Source organism: Phasianus colchicus, chromosome 1 (genome assembly GCF_987193195.1).
Source record: "Phasianus colchicus chromosome 1, bPhaCol1.hap1.1, whole genome shotgun sequence".
Classification (NCBI taxonomy): domain Eukaryota; kingdom Metazoa; phylum Chordata; class Aves; order Galliformes; family Phasianidae; genus Phasianus; species Phasianus colchicus.
In genome coordinates this window covers 71785014-71805936 of record NC_143436.1, presented here as the reverse complement: position 1 = coordinate 71805936, position 20923 = coordinate 71785014, and the positions used below count along the sequence as shown (strand labels likewise).

General features: G+C 38.5%; 1 protein-coding gene across 1 annotated transcript in view; it reads left to right on the top strand.

Moving 5' to 3' along the window:
* WNT7B (Wnt family member 7B) overlaps positions 1–20029 on the top strand; it is an 88555-nt gene extending 68526 nt beyond the window's left edge. Inside the window, exons 3-4 of the mRNA XM_090147421.1 lie at positions 7720–7991; positions 19352–20029. Coding sequence (XP_090003547.1) covers positions 7720–7991; positions 19352–19831 — 752 coding nt within the window. The 3' untranslated portion in view covers positions 19832–20029. The remainder of the gene's footprint in view (positions 1–7719; positions 7992–19351) is intronic.
* The last annotated feature ends 894 nt before the right edge of the window (positions 20030–20923 follow it).

The window sequence follows — 20923 nt, the reverse complement described above, 5'->3', positions numbered from 1 at the left end:
CAAGGAGCATACTGCAAAAGATGGTCAAATACACAACAGAACTACGCTCACGTTAGATCAGAAATGCTGACTATTGTTTACGGTTTTCAGGAGCTAACTGAATATGATTAGGGGGCAAATTAAGGGAAAAAAAAATCCGATAAATTGTTGGAAACCTCATTAAAGAATCCACTGTGGGAAGTACCACTGAGCCTTTAGAAAACAGCCATGAGAGTGGAAAATGTTTGAAAAAAATCTGAAAAGCAGAGGCATAGCAAATAACTTCTTTCAACATTCTTCCAAAACTATATAGTGACAGCAGTGAGCTGCAAAAAGGCAAGTGTGAAATAAATCTGGCTCATGTAAGAAAGAAAATTTGACAAACTCCCATGAACAATAGAAAACAATCCAGTTGACAGTGTGATTGTAAACAAATGACCAAAATTATGGCAGCACCATAACGACTTAGTAGGAACCTAGAGTTTAAAATGCTGAATAACAGGAGAATCTGTAAACAGAACATTATGCCATAGCATTGCACCTCCTCTGCTTCAAAATTTGCACCATTTGTCTTCTGTTCCACTCAAGTATAATCTGAAATAGACATCATGAGCAGTCTATAAAGAAGGTACTGAAATTATCTGCAATTGCTCTGCTTCTGGTCAAGTTAAACAGACCTACCTGGATGAAACAATACTAAATAATACAATTTTAATTAGATTGTAATAGAAAATAAAAGTGTTAGGTAGGAAACGGGGAACAAATATAGGAAACAAATCATTAACTAATATGACTTTCAAAGAACTTCATCAGATTAGATCAGAAAGACCTGCCAGACCAGCAGTTATTCAGTCTGCATCAGGTTCCTAATTCAGGAGCACTTCTCAGTGCAGACAATGTAAGATAATCCTCATGATCACGGATGACTGTTATTTTTTTTTTACAACAGACTACAGAACCACCATTCAGTCAGTATTTTGTCATTGAGCGGAAGATGAAGAAAAAGATGGTCCATCAAGGATAATGTCAAGAAGGCCAGGAAGGTCTTGCATCAACCTTTTCTAAGAATGTCAGTGTTGAGCAGAAGGTTATAGAACTATTGTAATCTACAGAAGAATTTAAGATTAGCACTAGATAGAAGGAATTATCTACCCAGGTTGAGTGCATTCTTGTTAGCTGTTCCTCATCTCAGAATATATGTCCATTGTAGAACCATTAGTCCAGGCAGCCATTTGAGCTGAAAATTTGCTGAGAATTCTCATTAAGAAAAGTTGAAAAGGCAAATATGTCATCTTTGTCTAAAAGACGAAAAAAAGGAATCACAGGACCAATCAGCTTGACTTGAGTGAATGAAAAAGATATGGGAACAAAAACTCATTTGTAAGCTTATAATTGAAAACAAGGAGATGAATAACAGTCTACAAGGATCTGTCAAAAACGGATCACGTTAAACCAATCTAATATCCTTCTTTTGCCATCTAGGGCCTCAGAGGCTGAGAGGAGCCAGTATACACCATATATCTAGGTCTTAAATGAGGATTTTGACAATGCTTTATATTATATTCTCATAAGAAAATTAAGGAAACTGACTGAACAGGTACATGTTATCTGGAAATTTACTTGGAGGCTACTTGGGTGTACTTTTTGAGTTTCCTTTGTGATTTATGCTGGTTCTGGCAACAGTTGATTTTACTCTTGGCAATACAAAGGGAATAAGCTGTGCTCATTGGACTTACAAATTAAATCCTGATTGCAAGGATATTGGAGGAATATTTTAATTTTTGAGTCAAAATGGAAAATGATTTTTAAAAATATCTGAAAAAGAAGAAAACAAAACAAAAGATATAGAGGAGGCAAAGCAGAAAGGCAAAGATTTGTACGTGGGAATAAACAGCCGCACAAATCCAAGAAATATCTGCTGTGATAGCATCTGCAATAAAGAAGACTTCAAGTCAAAAATGTCCTGCTACTGTGAAAACACAAGTAAACTGGGAGGCAGCATGTAAGATGCTACTCCTGCTCCAACCCTAAGTGGGCAAGGCCTGGGCTGGGCACCCTGTCCTGTCTCTAACATGGTAGCACAAGGCATCAGCTGGCTGGGAGAGTCCATAGAGAGCTGCAGAAGTGATTACCTCTCTTGAAACTGTTCTTCAGGGACTAATGGAACAAGTCTAGAAAGGGTGTGGAAGTCTTTAAATGCTTAAATGCTGTTATAAGAAGAAAACAATCAGGTTTTTTTTCATCTGTACAGTAAGAAATGGTTTGTACTCAGAAATACAGTTTCAGATTGATATTAGTAAAATGTTTAGCAATGTGTAAAAATGTGGGTCTCAAAGCTCTGGAATAGATTGTCAAATCTCCACAATGAAGGGTAAATAGAAAGCAGTTGTGAAGGGCACCTGAATTATTAGCCTACAAGAGAGTTGAGGGATGTACTAGGGATTCCCCTGAGGCTCCCGCAAGCCCTACTTTTTAATTGCATTTCTTCTACTTGCACAGCCTGATTTCAGTATTTCCTACTTCTTACATACGGCACTGGGTATACTAAATTAGAAGCTTAAAGAAATCATATAAATCCTTGCTTTTAGATTGGGACCTTGAAGTCCCAAATTACTTAATTGAAAATGCAAATAGAGAAAGGATCTGCTTCAGACAGCAAGAAAACTCCCGCTGACCTTGTACTACTGCATAACTGCATGTCAAACCCAAAGAAAAGAGCCTGAACTGTTTTTTTTTTGAGAATTGCTAAAGTACGTGTTGAGTAAGAAAAACCAAAATTATGAAGGAACTAAGCTCATCTACAAATGTCTTCATCCAGCCCTACTTGGTGAGGGCTCTGGTCCGAGTTTTAATTTACTCAACCAGAAGTATCTATTGTCTTAAAAAAAAAAAAAAAAGTGACTGAATGTGTCCTCAGCTTTCACTCGCAGAATAAGACTTGTCAAAAATAACTGATTTGGCAAAAAGTCTAACCTGCCATGGTTCATTTCTTCTTACCATTAATATTCATTACATGGTTGCCATTTAATCCAAGATCCTCTGGTGTTTAGAGGTTGCATAAACATATTAGGAACTTGGTTTTTTTAATAACATTGTGTAATTTTTTTCTATCATTGTTAATAGAAGATTTAGGAAATCAATGTATAAACAGTTTATATTCCATAGTCTAATCTTTTGATTTAAATTTGAGTTCTACTAGCTGACATTTATTAGCACTTTTATTCATCTAGCTGCTGAGAGAAGACATTTCTGAATGATGTGAGGAATAGTAATAGTCTCAACTAGTTACTCTGAGAAATAAATGCCTTGATAATAACTATGAAACGGTTAAATCTGTAATGCTGTACATTCAAATACAGTCAAATGGTCAAAATTTAGCATACAAGATTCTCAGCTGGTTGTGGTTACATGCTGAATACACGCACATTAGAACAGAGTAAACTACAGCAATTATAGAACTTGTAGTAATTTCCACATCAGACCATACGAAGTGTAGCGCTCAGTTTGCAGCCTAAAAGTTAGTCAGAGATGACATCTAAATTAGGACTAAAGTATAGGCTGCTCCAGAACTCCAACAATGGATAAATAGGCTCCTCTCATCCTATCTGCCAGAAATTGCTCATTGTAGGAAGCAACGATCCAATATCTGACTGTCTGAGCAGAAACTGTCTACATTAATGGGTAATAGAACACTTTTTAATTACAACCCACAGTAAGAATGCTTAAATCAACAGATCACAGACAAGACTTCTTTCATGACAGAGCAGATTGCAAGAAGTGTCTTTCAGCACCATTACCAAAGATAATAGTCATCATTTCAGTCAGTACTGATTGGCTATCTTCTACAGGAATTACTAGGTTTCTGTTTATTCTCCTACGTTTTAGGAATTAAATCAGAATTATCTTGACAACAAAGCAGACATTTCTAATAGGGAAATGTAGGAATCCAAGGGTCACAATAAAAAACAACACAGTGTTTTTTATACTAATATAAGATCTTAACAGAATTATTCTCATCTATGTAAAAGAAAACATTGAAAAGTTAAACAAGTAAGTTTTCTTCTGCAACACAGTTAGTAAGGACGTATGTTGCAGGACAAGGGGAAATGTGTTTAAGTTAAGGGAGGGGAGATTTAGGTTGGATGTCAGGGGGAAATTCTTTACAGAGAGTCTGGTGACGTGCTGGAACAGGCTGCCCAGAGAGGTTGTGGATGCCCCATCCCTGGAGGTGTTCAAGGCCAGATTGGCTGGGGCCCTGGGCAGCCTGGTCTGGTATTAAATGGGGAGGTTGGTGGCCCTGCATGTGGCAGGGGGGTTGGAGATTCATGATCCTTGAGGTCCTTTCCAACCCTGGTAATTCTGTGATTCTGTGTATGTTGCCAAATAACAAGGTGATCAGAATGTTTTTCAGAAAAAAAAACCAAAAATCTAGCTTCAAAACTGATTAAAACCCCAGATCTTCTGCTGTTCATTTCACCTTTTCATAAGAATTTTTGGAAATTATTAATTGCTTTATTATTGAATCAGAATATTTTTGAAATGTCAGAGAATTTCATAAAGTGAAATTATCCTCCTCCATTAAAATAACACAGCAGTCATTACTTAAATTGTTTTAGCTGCCTAGAAAGGACTTGCTTAAAACTGACTTCAAATGATGACATGCTAATGGAAAGCTTTGTGTACAGCAGACAGCAATTCCCCTCTCTCCTCCACTGGCATTTTCTGACAGTCGTGATCTTAGGGCTTTAAAGAGCTGCTGAGGTAATGCTTATCCTGAAGTTCAAGGGAAGCTTTGGAACCTTTTTTAGTTAAAAAACGACAGAGCACAAAGTATTAATTCTTGGCAGGGCACCTTGACTTGCAAAAGGAGCCTGATTTTCAAGCTACCTCTTATTTCTGAGCCCTTCTTATTTTAGAGCTGCATTGAAACCAAAGAATACACTCTTCAGAGAGTCAATATGGTTTTCATTCATTTTTACCCCCTGATTTGAGATAATTCCATTACTGCTGTAGCTCTCAAGTGGGTGAAAGAAATATATTTTTCTCTGTCCCTGAGTGTAATAGGGGTATAACAAAACAGGGGGGAAGAAAGGAAGATAAAAGCAGAATATTCCTTAGTTTTACAAAACTGATTACAAGAAGTGCTGTGTGAAAACTCATGAACCAGGTCACAGACACAGCGCCTTTACAAAATAGCATCTTCTACTGTGGTTACATGTGGAATGCATTGAATTTAAAAATAAAACATCAGAAAACTCTTTCTAGCTAATCTCCTGGTAAATCAGCTTACAAGCAGCTCATCACTCTGGTGTTCCCTGACAGGAATATGTTTCTGCTTGTTTACAAGCTTTCCTACATGTGTTTCAGAGGTGTCTGAACTCAAAAATTTTCATGACTTTGAGATCCAACTTTCATCCTGAAGAGAAAAGAAAACCTATCTATAAATGTCATTCCTGTTATTTCTCATATTTCCAAACTTTCAATTTAACAATAAAAAATCTAAATTAAGAATCTATATATTTAAAGGAGATAATAAAGAAAGAAACCCTGCAAGTCAACAGGATGCACTTTAAAATATGTGTCCCAGGTTTGACTTCAGCTGATGAGTGAGAGACGAGTGAATACTGATACGAGCTTTTAGAGAACAAACTAGGAACTAGAACAGAGGTTCCTAAACTTTTTTGGATTGCTATCAACCCTCAGAATTTCTTGTGGACCACCAGGCATCGTTATCATCAAACTTTTAATTGAAAACACTATTAAAAACAGTGTTTAATATGGCTCTGTGGATTAACTGCAAACCCTTTACCGTGGCCTCCTGGACCACCAGTGTTCTGCAGACCATGGTTTGGGAACCACTGAACCAGACTACACACATAGAACAACACCCCAACAAAACACTTGTGTGTCTGAGAGCAGAGTCGGGCCTTCTGTTGGGTGATGCACTCATATACTGTACAGCTCAGGTTAACCTTCCTGGTACCTGAAGAACACAAGACCCTTTTGTTTTTCTCTTACCTTGAGTTTCTTTTTTATTGCTTTGGAGAAACAAGTTAATGGTGCCAATATCCAATTTACAATTGCTTCATGTAGGATCTCTCTTGTATCCTAAAACAGTGTAAATTTTCAGGAAGCTATCTGAAAAAAAGGACACATAAACATTAAAAAAAAAAACAAAAAAACAAAAGCAAACAAACCCCCCCCCCCCCACAGTGTTGTGCACAGATAATTCCCGAACACATATGATATATGTGAATCCCAAAACAAAAAAGTAAAAATAGTTTCTAAGGTTGTTTTTTTAATCCTCTTGAAAATTTATTCCTTTTTTTTTTTTTTTTTCTCCCCAATCCTTTAACCATGTTAAAGCTCTGTGTGTGGTCATTAGAAGTTTTCAGCAACTTTCTGCAAATTCTTTACAGTTATTCTTTTGGCAATGGTATTACAAGATTGTCTGTTTATCACCAGATAAACACAGAGGAAAATGATGATAGCACAGAGAGGGGAATTTGAAGAGAAATGTTATAAATAAGAACGGCAAAACACACTGAGCCATGATCCAGCCCTACATAAAGTCAGTGATTGAGTGTGGGCTTGTGTGAGAGCAGGAAAGGGCTGTTGCATCACTTTAGATTGCTCTGGCTCTGTGTCTCCTTGTTCATATGCATCCCAAAGGCAACTCACCCAACTGGTGTTTAGTCAAGAAATGACATTTATTTGCCCCTCATCATATTCATTTTTAATATTCTCAATATTAAAGCTATAAAATGGAGCAGGGAATGAGGAATCTTGGAAATAATTGACGGTATTTAAAAAAAAAAAAAAAAAAGAACATAAAAACAAAGCTGTTGCCTCCATGGCAGCAACTCATTTGTTCCAGAGAGAAAAGATTGCTGCTCTGATACTTCCACTACCCCATATGATCACTCACAAAGGTAAAGCAGAGTTCTGAGTCAGGGTGGGATTGGAAAAACTCACAGTAAAAGTCACAGAATCATAAAATCATAGAATGGCCTGGGTTGAAAAGGACCTCAAAGGTCATCTAATTTCAACCCCCCTGCTGTGGGCAGGGTCACCAACTACCAGACCAGGCTGCCCAGAGTCACAATGCAAGACTTCTCATATGCAAGAGAAGTCAGTAAAGGAAAGAGGTCATCTTTACTTTACCTTGAAAGGAAACAAAATCCACGGAGCTCTTCACCCTGTAAGCAACTCTTGCCATATTTCACCATCAGCATCAGTAATAGACATTACTGGAGAGTTTATAAATATGCATTAAAAACCTTCCTCACTTATATCCTAACCATCTCACACACCCAGAAAGATCTGGTATTTCTTAAGCTGTCTGTACACTTTTTTTCAGGCATTACCAACCATTAGAACTGTTTTTCTGTGAGCACTGCAACTCACCTATTATTTGTCTGAAATACATGCAGTTCAGTTTGCAAACCTGATGAAACTGCGTGAAAACAAACTGTGTTGCCTCACCTCGTCACCAAACAGATTCATTGCAAAATTCCCCTATGGTGCAGGGGGTCAGATGGGACTGTCATGTAGCTGGCAATGAGACCTACCTGAGACAAGCATTTAAAATACATACGTAATTCTGCTACAATGAGATGCATATGCTGGTAATGTCCACCTCACATTCTTACCTGACACCATTGCTGTACATAATGTGCATACTTTCTTTAGTAAGTGGTGCCTTTCTGCAAACCATCAGCTTTTGGCTTCTCTCCACAGGAAGCAGGGAAGCTGCCTTCACCTATGCCATTACTGCTGCCGGGGTTGCACACGCTGTCACGGCCGCCTGCAGCCAGGGCAACCTCAGCAATTGTGGCTGTGACCGAGAGAAACAGGGCTACTACAACCAGGAGGAGGGCTGGAAGTGGGGAGGCTGCTCTGCGGATATCAGATACGGCATTGAGTTCTCCCGGAGGTTTGTTGATGCCCGAGAAATCAAAAAGAATGCACGAAGGCTGATGAACTTGCACAACAATGAGGCTGGAAGAAAGGTATTCGAGAAAGCAGGAGGGATGGATGGGGAAGTGTGTGTGCTGGAGGAAGGGGGGAGGCTGACTTGGTCTCAGGACTCATTCCCTCACACTTGCCCCACATTACCTGATGGTGCTTAATGCTTAGGGTTTGTTGCTGTTTCTTTTTATTCAGAGCTGGCCAAACTATTACATAGCTCCTCCTCTCAATATTTCAGCTTCCCAAGCCATCTTTCCAGTCCTCTCAATAAGAGAAAACATTGCTGGAGCTGTTTGGGCTAAAGTTCCGTCTTTGCTTTTCATCTCCTTTGCAAAAGTCTAGCAAGAGATGATGAGACAGGACTGAGTTTCTGCATTGCTGAACTCCCACAGCACTTGCAGCTATTTATTCCATCCAAAAACAAAACACTTCTTTGACCACAGCTCTAATGAAATACATGTTTTGTAGCAAATGTACAATTGTCTGTTCCTCACTGGCAGGCTACAGACGGCTGAACAAGCATGATTTTGGAAGAAGAAACAGCTTCATGTCTACAAGCATGATTGAGTTGCTTGCAATTGAAAAAAAATAAACATCATGGAGTTGATTCATGTCCATTGAATGGAAATCCTCAAAACACCAAAAGCTTTCCCTGTAAAAAATAAAATGTATCTTTATATTATACACACTGACCTCAGGGGAGATTTAACTACACCTTTCAAAGTGTTTTCATCCATGTAAAAAAAATGCTGTTTCTGTCCTCCAGTGTGCATATGTTGTGCTGTAGGTGAAACCAATATACTGCTTCTCCCCATTTTGCCCCCAAAATTATACAGAGATTTTCTTCTCCAGAACAATGTGAGCTTTTATTCTACACCAGGTAGTAGCAAAGGTGGCTGAATCAGTGATGCCATGAGCAGCACAGTTACCTTGCTGCATGTATTTTGGAAAATGTTTCCTAACTCTTGCTCCTTGCAAGACAACTTCTAGGGGATGGCAGCCAGCTGTGCACGGAAACAGAAGGTGATAGGTAGACAGTTACTGAGATGAAATTGTTGCATACATTCCTAGCGATGAAAGAAACCAGTCATGTGGCATAATTGAAAGTATAGAGATAGGATTCATAGTCAATTGATGTTTGATACTGACGGCTCCAGTTGTGAAGGAGATAGCTGGTTCTGAAAGCATCCTTAGGAGTAGCACAATATTTTCTCCAAAACTTGCCCTGTCAAGAGGCGTAAGAGCACCTCATACTGCTGTACTGTGGCATGAAGCACCGGTTCCAGGCTTGAGCATTTCTCTTAGCCTAAGTGTTTCACCTTGGTGTCACACATTGCATTTGAATGCCAAAAAAGATAAAAGCCAAGATGTTAAACTTGCAATGGAGTATTTGTCACTGTTGTATACATTATGAACCCTGCTTAAATTGCCAACCCACTGTGTAGATTCGGTTCCACTCCCAGAGAAATGCCAATTCATGTCCTGTTTTGAACACGTTACAGCCTATATGTGAAAAGGGGACAAAAGAGCAACAGTGGATGCATAGATGGAGAACAGCAATGCTGCTTGCCCAGGGACAGAAGGCAGCTCAACATCTGAGCTAGGCACTGGTCCCAGGTCCCCCACTTCTATATACAGTCCAGTAACCACTAGACCACAATGCTGATTCTTATTAAGCAAATTACATTTTTACTGTTCATCAGAATTTCATAAGCAGGGGACATAAGCAAACCAAAGATATGTGTGCTTTTACAAATATTTCTGGCAGCAGCATGCTTGCAAATGCATTTATTTTAACTCTCCTAAGACTTCATTTTCTGTAAATATTCTTGTAAAACCAAATGATAGCACTCACTTCATGTTTTTGAGATAGGAAAAAAAAGATTTGCAAATCCAGACAATATATTTTTTTTTTCCCCCAAATATACTTTGTAAACAGTGTTTTACAGTTTACTCACTCTGTTGTTAGAGGTATTTTTCAATCATTATTTGTGGCCATACATTGTTATTGTATTCATTAATGCATTATTTTATTTTGAAAAGCTAAAGATGACTGAAGGGATTTGATGCACCTTTTTGTTTTTGTTTTTAATTCCAATCCACCAAATCCTGAGGAATGTGCTCATACGAAAGATGGTTTGGGGTCCATGTTTAGAAGTAATGTTGGTGTTATGGCATATACTCACATGACATGAACATGTAAATTTTACAGAATATAATACTTATGATTTTGGTTTTATCTCTAATCATTTTCTATTTCTATAGATTAGACAGTCTGAATTTGAGGACTGACTGAAATTTATGGTTAGAACAGAACTCTGGTAACAAGGATATATTTCATTTTCTGAGCAAGGCCTTTAAGAAAATGGTCATAGAGATCTGTGCAATTTCAGCTAAAAATCAGAACTTCCTTCTGAGAATCCAGACAAATTCTGAATTTGTTCTCTGTTGACTTGACATTTGGCAGTTCTGGCGATCCTGGGTAAACTTGGATCTGATTGTGAACTGGAAAAAAATCTCAAACCAGAACTTCTGCTTACATGTGGATGTCGTTCTGACATGCTTGATTTGGTCCTTATTCAACCTTAAGTCAGAAATATTGCATTAAGGGTTGGACATTCACTAAAGCACAACTCTGGATTTCCATCTTCCTCCTCCTTTCCCCTTCCAAATTCTCCCAACAAAACTAGGAAAACTTGTACCTCTCTGCTTGCTGTGTCAGTATGCTTCTGCATCTTGTCTTAAAATTTGAAAACAGTTTGGAGTCAAACTTCTGATTATGAGAGGACTGAAGTAAGGATACTTTTCCCTTGTACTGAATATGAATAAAAGTTCAAAAGGAAATGACAGTAAACTCAGATTTTTTTACTTCTTTTTTCCTTCAGCCATTTTCAAATAATCTTTTCAACTGTAGGATGGGAGTGTCAAGACTGTAGAGGAAATGTATGCTTTTGTAGCCCCCCACAATCATTCCATTAGCCATTTAAGTGTTTCTTAGTTAGTGCAATCTTATCAAAACTGGTATAAGGAAAAAAAATCCAACAACTTGATTATATGAGCATTAATCCATTTGCTAAGGTTTTGTATTTCATCGGACTTTTGCTATTTTAAAAAACGTTTCCATCTGTAATGCTAAGGCTCACAGTTCTTACACAGTTCATACTGAACCGTTCTTTTGAACTGTGTAAGACCGACAATATTTAGGCAATAAATCTACTCTCTTCATTTTAGTCTTTTTTTTTTTTAATCCCCAAATTTCCTAATAAAGAAATATCAGGAACAAAGAATGCAAAGAAATCTCAGCCCCACGTACAGTTACTCCCATCTTGCTCTGAAAGCATGAGAGGGCCTTGATCACCCCATTAGACCTCTACTAGATGCCTAGAAAATCACTTCTAGAATCATCATGCAGGAGATTGGTCAACAGGTTTACCACTGGAACAATTATTTGGATGCTCCATTATGTTTCTATGTGGAATTGTTCATGGGTGGACCTTTGCCCCTTTCTAGTCTCTCCCAGTGCATGTTGCAGAGCTGCTGAACATGCCTAGGGGCCAGAGGCATTTGTAGCTCTAGCGGTGTAGATAATGTTGTGCTCTCTCAAAGGATGTTCTCAACAGCTAGCCTGTTGGCATTTTGCTATTAAAAATAGAGTACTGAGGAATTTCTCTTCAAGGAAAAACAGCATACTGCATAAATAACTACACAAACGCTACAAGCAAATGAGGGGAAAATAGTTCTGGGGGGTCTTTAATATGATTCTAGGACTGAGATGCTCAGCACAACACCAAAAATATACTGGTTTGAACAGGCAGACATTTAGATTTTTCAGAGAATTTCAGGTGACTGGAAAGAATGGATCCCCTAATTTGCTCAAAAAATGGCATCCCTTAATTTCTCTGCACTGCATTTCTAAGAATTGTTTCAGATAATGTCAAGCCTGTGAAGTTTCATATGTAATGAAAAGCACCAGTGACAAAGCCATAAACTTATCATTGGTTCCATTTGGAAGAAATAAAAGCTTAGTGATTCCTGGTGACATGAGATGCTACCAATGGAAGATTTATGCTTTGTGGCAAAATAGTGGCATGCAGCGTAAAAGAACAAAGCATCTAACTTCACCATCGTGTTTTAAATGACTGCTGTGATTCAGAATGGAAAGTACAAGTGTGTTAAATGAAAACAACCCTCCAAAGGAAGACTAGCATATGCCAAATGCAAACATTACTGCAAAAAGGAGAAAGAATGGTTTGTTGTAAATCTGAACTATTAAAGAGAGATTTGTGGGCAAAACTTTGATAGAGTAATGAAAAATTAAATAGCAACAAAACCAAGTAAGCTCTGATGCTGCTTTATGAGACAGCCTTCTACCATGTATTTTTAGAAAAAGTATCTTATTCTGGGACAAATGAACATAGAGAGAGCAAAATCTGGGAACACATGCTGTTAGTCTTTTTGTTGAAAGCTTCAAAACAATGACTGGCACTCATGAGGAATATCAATTATAAAAATGTTTTTTTGTTTGTTTTTAAGGGGGAGGGGAAGCTAAAAGCTGACAAATTGATAGCAGATCACAGCTTTTACCAAAAAGAAGACAAGAAATATTTCTAACAGTTCATCAATTGGTTAGGCTTTTACAATACATAATGACTGTGGCTATGTGGAAAAAAAACCCTGGCCTATTTCCTTATCTTCCAGAGACACACCCATAACACCGAATGCTAGAAACTTAGCTTGGTACCATCCCAATATTTATTCCTTTGTAATGTCGATGGATTTTTCTGGGATTTTTCAATGGATGTTGTTTTTCTGGGATTCCTGGAAGATGACAACATCTTATTTTACACTCGAAGCTGTACGAGTGGAGACAAAAATAAAAACAAGATCAGACTCTCTTTACAAGAGATTATTCAATTACTTGGGACAACTCTTGGGAAGAGTTTTCTGCTGATAAGCTTTGGCAGTGGAACAGCTAATGAAGTGATTTGTTGCTCACCATTAAATATAATACACATGCACACGTATAGATACCTACAGCCTGTGCGTGTGCACATAATTGTATACACCTATATATAAATTTATATGCACCGTTTGCTCGTAAAATACGTTAAGAAAGTGTTAGCTCAGTTCACTCCACCTGTAATATTTAAATTAATAAGTTAGCTTCTGTGAGGTGCTTAGTGTGCCTTAACACATTGCAAAACTGCCCTCACAGTCACCTAGCAGGACATGAGTATTAGAAACAATCCCCAAATTGTGGATGAAATACATGTTATAAATTTGCAGTGGAGACTGAATCCCACTTTCAAAAGCAAAAACCAACAATTTTTCTTCTCCTATGAGCCTAAATTATTCTTAAAAATATGACTTTATTTCCTAAGTGATTTCAGTGATTTCAGAATGTGATTTTCCAGATTTTACAGCCCCAAGCCCATTATTTACTGAAACTTTTTTTCTCTAAAAGAGAAACATTATTTCATTGCACTTCCACTGTGAGAATATTCACAAAAGAAAAGCTTTAGATAGTTGTGCTCGATGGCATACTTTCCATTTTCCCACTTAAATTGATTTGCAGACAGATATAAATCCAACTTCAAAAAGTTTGGTGTTACAGCTTGGGTGGGTTAGATGGATAACGAATGCTTATCCATATGTCCTGAGTATGCAAGCTTTGGCTCAAAATCTCATGAGGATAGTTCTCCTGCTTCCAGTTGGGCTGGATTTACTAGCCTATTTTTTTCTTCCAGAAACACACCCTTCATGTCGACTGCCAGAAGCTACATCTGGTACTATCCTACATTTTGAACGTATTGCTTTAAAATTAGAGGAGGGAAATAGCCAAATATTTTAGAAGTTGTTAAATAGTTTTATTCTAAAAATGGGCATGCCCGTGCATACCACGCAATGTATACAAGATGCACATATAGTAAAACATTACTGCACACCCTCCAAACCTGACATCTCTTTGCCTGACACATCAAAACCAGCAGTGAAGTATTTTACTCTCTTGAAGATGATGATTAAAAATTTCCTTGTAATCTTTATAGAAATTTCCACAGAAAAAGATAGTGAAATAATGCAATCATACTTGGTTTGAGGATGATTTAAGGGGTGCTTCTTGAGATTTCTGCTTTTTTCAACATTGCCCTTTGAAAATACATTTCAAACAATCCAATCAATTGCAGCAGTTTTCTGCTCAAACTTAGCTATTCTCTCCTCTTCTAGAAGGTAAGGAAGAGGTCCAGATGGGCAAGTTTCTATGGTCCATCATAGTATTAGGAGCTTTCATCTGATGGCCAACAGTTCTCAAAATTCCAGGTTTATATTCCTGCTGGCCAGGGAGAGAACTTGTGTAAGGAAAGCAACAGCCTTTTTCATTTTGCAATGTATTCAGTGGGAATATGATGGGATTGAATGCCTTACCTACGGAGGCTGATGAAAGGCAGGAGGTCAATTCATGCCTCTCAGAAAGTCAGAGGGTCCCCAGTCCTGATAACTTCTGGCCAGTGCCAGAGAAAAGCTGTTTTGTGTTGTGGCTGGGTACTGATCCACTGCAAAGCTCCTTGCTCCCGTCAAACTAAACAATAAGAATAGGGATGCAAAAAGAGAGAGTAAACATGATAAGTCAGTTCATCACCTTGAGCAGTCTTACATAGGAACATAAATTAAAATATGCAGCTGAAGTGCCATTAGCCCTCTTGCTAACTCCACTCTTGCTGGTTTCACCATGCCCCCTCTTCACTAGAGCTGGATACATCCTGATGAAATATGACATAAGCTGCTCAATTTTAGGCTCACTCAACTGCTATTAAAGAAGAATATTTTCAGAACATTTGTATTAGAGAAGTAGCATTACATCTAATGACATTACATCTAGCATTACTAATATTAGGATGCTTAGTTTCCAAATTAGAAAAGGAAAAAAAAAAAAAAAAAGCTAACAAAAATAACCAACAGAGAACAAATGAATAAAAAACACATACAGACCAACCCCAAACCCAGATTTGTTTCCCAGATGGGTCCATGAGATCAGTATTTTGCCAGCAGTACTGGACCCCGGGCTGCACTAAGGCTAAAGTTTGCTGATGCCCACTCGTCACTGGCAAGCCGTAAGTTCTTGTGGCTGCAGCTGCTTGAGTATGCAAAGAGATAGTGACATCTTATGACCAAAATCTATCTCTTTGGGCACTGATATTACCCAAAGCAAAAGTTGATTACTTGCATATTTGATGGGGAAAACTCTTAGTCTTCTATTTCTTTTTGATAATGCAGTCAAAAAGTAATATGGATTTTGTTACATTCAACATCTGGTCCAAAAATGTGCATTTCCACTAAGAAAAACACAAACCAGAAAAGGCAAGCCAAAACAAACACACACAAAATGTTACTATTGTTTTTACATATTTTATCCAGATAGGATTTTTAATATGTACAGAAACTGTATCTGATGTTATGCAGTTGGGTCTAGATATGGAACTTGAAAAAACGAGTTTCTTTCCATGCGTATCATTTTGTTTTATTTCAGTCTTTGCTAGGTTTTTCTACTTAACTGGCAGTGGAAAACCCTCAAATTGCACTTTCAATGTATGATTTATATAGATATAAAAATTTGTGGAATAAGAAAGTTTTAACATTATATTTCACAATTCATTTAGCAAAGTAGCAGCAGTTAGAAAATTTTACTTGGCAAGATCCTACTGGGGTGGGAGTGGGCCTGCATGTGGAAAATGGACATAAAGAATGTTCCTACTATTAGACTGAGGCAGCACGGTCCAACGATGGGAATTTGCTTTGGGAAGTAGATCTTGCTGTAAACTATTTGAGATTAGATATGAGGCAGTGACATATGACAAATGAAACTGCTGAATGAGTGGGTCATACGAGCTAATGATTTTCAATCTTTAATCAAGCACCTACCTTGGCATCATGTATCAGATCTGAGTAAATAAGTACCTTCAGGGCTCAGGGTCAGAACTCTGATGGGAATTCTGCTGAGAAAAACTAGGTTGGAGGGACATACAGGAAGAAAACACTGGCCACTCTTCTATCACAGCATTGTGAGGACAAAATGGTAACACCTTTGTCAGGTCCAACGCACCTTGAGAGTGAGAAGCTGTTGAGATCCCAGCAACAAAGGTGCAGCTTTCTGTCTGAAAGGCAAGGTGCAAAGTAGAAGCAGCACAGCCTTCTCAAGGATTTCCTTATAGTATCCCATGGGGCCTTATGGCCACACCTCAAGAAAAGCCCAAGTGTGCTGGCTTGCTAGCAAAGAGGAACTCTCAGCAGCATCTGTGTGGAAAAAGAAAAAAAAGTCTTACTTCCAATCTGCTAAGTTTGAGCCATACATTCCCTGACCTCCAAGTTTTTGGGCACAATTTTATACCCACAGCTGACTGTGGGCACACAAATTATAGCATTCAGGAATTTAACTACCTGATGATTGGGCCTGCACTCAGTGTTGTAACCCCAAGCATTCCACATTCATGAGAAAAGTCCTCCAAAAAATAAAAAGAAACCTGAAACATTGGCTTCAGGATCACAAATTAATACATTTTGAATCCTCTGGGTTTTTTTGAGCTTGCATGGCTTGCATTTTCTGGTTCTTTCACAATCATAAAAATCAGGAATATTTGAAAAAATACTACAGTAGAATCTGATTTCTGTACAACAAAATGACTCATGGAACTGGACCTCCAGAAAGACAAAAAAGAAAAAATCAAAAGTTGGGATGAAGTTAACTGCAGATTGTGCTACAGAGTGTGTTGGGCAGCGTTGCATATAAAGGCAGTGTCTCAACAAAATACACAAAGGTACACACAGTAAATAGACATGCACATATGTATAAATATGTATATACATAGATAGCACCTAGGACACATGAATGGGTAATCTTTGCTTTTAAGAAACAGTGACACTTTCTGAGAGGCCAAGGCTCTTCAAAGCATTTTCTGGAGTGCCAAGCCCATGGAATCAGGAGCCTCACAAGCTTTGCCTCCTTCTGCCTTCTGGGCAAGTTACTTGTTTTGCTTTTCAAACTGAAAACTGGATGTCACAAACACACATGCAAAGCCTGATAAAATGCATACAAAAACACAAGGTTGCACCTCACCAAGAACTGTTACTTAGGGAGAAGAGGAACACAAATCAAGTGTGGTGGATCTGACCCATTTCTGCTGCTTTCTTGGAAGTTTTTACAACCTGTAGTGCTCTATGGTGATGGCGTAAAGAAAGTTGCTTCTGTCCACCCTCTGTTACAAATTTTTGTAATGTTTTGTAATGTTCGCAGTAGTTGGAAGAGAGAGTTATAGAATCAGGCTGGTTTAAAATAATGTATTTCAGCACTATCAATGAAACACATAAGCAATAATAATAATACAAAAAAGTACATAGAAACATAATCAGCATCCAAATATCAGATTTGTGGAGTGGGACTGTAATCTTCTCTGCAGTGGGGGAAGACCTCAAACCATCACATCCTCCTACACATGCACAAAGTAGAGTCAGAGGAGTCCTGATGGACTCTGGACTATTTGATAAGACACCCTTCTATTTGCTGATACCATGGCAGAAGGTGGCAATCTTTCTGTCTGGGAAGACAGGAAGGTGATACAGGTCAGCAGAGAGCAACTTATGTCCATAGAAAGCAGTTCCTTGTAGAGCATTGCAGCTGTAGGATGTTTTTTCCTAAGCCAGTAATCCTTGTTGGAAGTAAGATTTTTGCCTCTGAGCACTGAAGAACTGACTGGACTTCAGCCTAGGAAAGCCATTGTTTCCAGAAAGTCTAAGGTATTTTTGACTAGGATGCTCAGCTATCTTGTTCTTGCTACTGTATGTTGGCAAGGCAGAATTAAAACTAAATATTCTCTTTAATATTGAAACCTCAGAAATTTGGGAAAAATACAAAACATACAATTTAACTGAAGCTCAAACAACTCAGGAGAGTGTCCTCTATTTGCAGGGATAACCAGATCTGCTCAGCTTTTATTTTAAGGCCAGTTTCTTAAGCAGTAAGCATTTTTTACTTCCCTTCTACTTCATTATGCCATTGTACTCAGATTTCGGCCCTTTTATCCTTTGCCCATTTCAGTCATGTTCTGGGATCTATAATGAAACCACTATAGGAGATGGTCTGTAGCATCAGTAATGCTTCAAGACAAGATCGATAGCTCATATTTCTTAGTTAGGATCCCAGTGCAAAGGGGAAAGATCAGTTTGCTTTCTTTTTAGGCCTTGATTTTCATAAGCTAATGGTGGCTGCGAGTGCAGTCGTGGTCATTTAAGGGCAGGAAAACAGAGAGGTGCTTTCCTGAGGCCTGTCTCTCCTCCAGGCACACAAGAGGCGGGAGAGCATTTGTATATCTTCTAGAGCACACCTGATGCTGGGTCAGCCTCCTCCAGGGGCTGGTGGCAACACCTTCACTAAGCCCAGAAAGCACATCCATAATGAAAAGGAGGAATTTTTAGGCATTACACAGCAATAGCAATAATAAGTGCTCCTTCTTCTCTTTGGCTCATGGCTCAGCGAGGCCCTACGTTGGATGTTATTTCCTCTAACGTTGCACAACCATTGCCCTGGGGCAAAAAATATTCTTATGGATGAACATTTTTGTGAAATAATGAGCTGCCCAGGGAGGTGGTAGAGTCACCGACCCTGGAGGTGTTCAAGGAACGTTTGGATTTTGTGTTGAGGGACATGGTTTAGTGATATTGGTGATAGGCGGATGGTTGGACTGGATGATCTTAAAGGTCTTTTCCAACCTTGGTGATTCTGTGATTCTGTGAAATGGGGATGGGTACTGCAAGAAGAGCTGCTTTTAAAGCTGATAGTACATTCTGCAGGTTGAGTAGTTAATATGTATGCTGCTATTGCCATTGCTGGTGTAGGCAAAATTTTTAATTATGCAGTGAACGTGAATGCCTATTCACCCACATAGTATATATTGTTCTGCAAATATTAAAACTGTTCAAAAATTTTAAATATTGTTTGAACATTAATTAAAGCCATAAATATGGTTAAATATTCAGAATCTTACACCACTTTAAAAAAAACATTTTTCTTCTGCTTCCAAAATGAAGATGATTTGAAAAAATTTCTTAAGTCTCTGGAATCTTACTTTGTCTCTGAAAACATTTTCTGAAATTTAAGTAAATAATTTCCAATATTTGGAAACAGAACAGAAGTATTCTGTAATAAAATGACAAAAAACTATATCTGATAAAGTGGCATGTAAAATAAAATGTGCTATAAGCATTCTGCTGCAAGGCAAGGGGATTCATAAATATGCATTGAAAATTTCTGCTCACCTTAATGACCTTTAACATGAACTGAACAGATTAAGCCTTAGGTGAGCTTGCAATGTAATGTTCCCACGGTAACAATATTCAATATCTGCGCATGTAGGTGCTTGAAGAGAGGATGAAACTGGAGTGCAAGTGTCACGGAGTTTCAGGTTCCTGTACAACCAAGACCTGCTGGACCACCCTTCCTAAATTCAGAGAGATCGGATATATTTTGAAAGAGAAATACAATGCTGCAGTGCAAGTGGAGGTGGTACGAGCCAGTAGACTAAGACAGCCAACTTTCCTGAAGATCAAGCAGATCAAGAGTTACCAGAAACCAATGGAAACAGATTTAGTGTACATCGAAAAGTCACCAAACTACTGTGAGGAAGATGCTTCCACAGGAAGCGTTGGCACCCAGGGACGGCTCTGTAACCGCACCTCTCCCAATGCGGATGGGTGTGACATGATGTGCTGCGGAAGAGGTTACAACACGCACCAGTACACCAAGGTGTGGCAGTGCAACTGCAAATTCCACTGGTGCTGCTTTGTGAAGTGCAACACTTGTAGCGAGCGGACAGAGGTGTTCACCTGCAAATAATGGCGCCGTGCACAAATGAACAGAGCAAATTGCCACCAGTGAAGACAGTGGAGGACAACAAACGACAACAGCATCATTTTGCACATCTAATCTTCTTCGGGAAAAAAAAATAAACCAATACGTAAACCAATCCCTCCCCACCACTTACACACCTCTACAGATGGTGCATTTTGGCTGGCTGACTGTTGTGACTGCTTTGGAAAACAGGACAACGGGACTAAGGTGATATTGACAAGTACATGAAACTTTTTTTTTTTTCTCTCTCTCTCTCTCTTTTTTTTTTTTTTAAGCTACAATCTGGGTGTTGTAGAGTTCTCCAAGTAAGCGTTATACCTATCAGAGAAGCTGATGGCATTGCAGCTCCCATGAAATTTAAAAAGACGCTTCCTCAGATTTTACGACAGAAACACCAAGCCCTGTGCAAATAAAGACTTCTTTTTTGTTAAGAAACAGAATCTTCACTGACTAGAACAAAGCAGTCTTGCTGCAAAACCCTAAATTTATAAGAAAGCAGGTAGAGAGAAAACCGCAACTGGTGGGGAGATAAAACCTGTGGCAGAAATACTCCACTATCAGCTTGAAAAAATAAAGTTAACAAAATTACATCAGCTGCCAGTGACACTGGAACTCTTTGAATGAACATTAAAAATAATTATTTATGTTTTTAATAGCATCAAAAAATTCTAAGCACTAACGGGTAGTTATGTCTTAATTCTGTACTAAATGTAAACTTATTGGAACTCTGACTTTATGATTTTTGTATTTGGTTCTCCCTAAGTTCTTCAATGCTACTGAACTGTTGTCACTCCACTAGTAGAGAGTTCAAATTCTGTAGGCCTTAGGCAATGACCAGAACTGAGCAAAAGATCACGTGAGGCTGTGGTTACAAATGCTTGATGAAGACTTTCTCGTTTGCCTCCTGACTACGAGTGACTCTTTTAGATTCAGGCTTCAGGCATGGAGCACCTACCCCCAGCTCCCTGTATGTAGTTGTGGGATACAAATGCTTCAACAAACATTAAAGGTTTTGCTTTGCAGTCAAATGCACTGGCAGGATCTTCCAAGAATTACACTTTGCCTTTAATGGTTAAA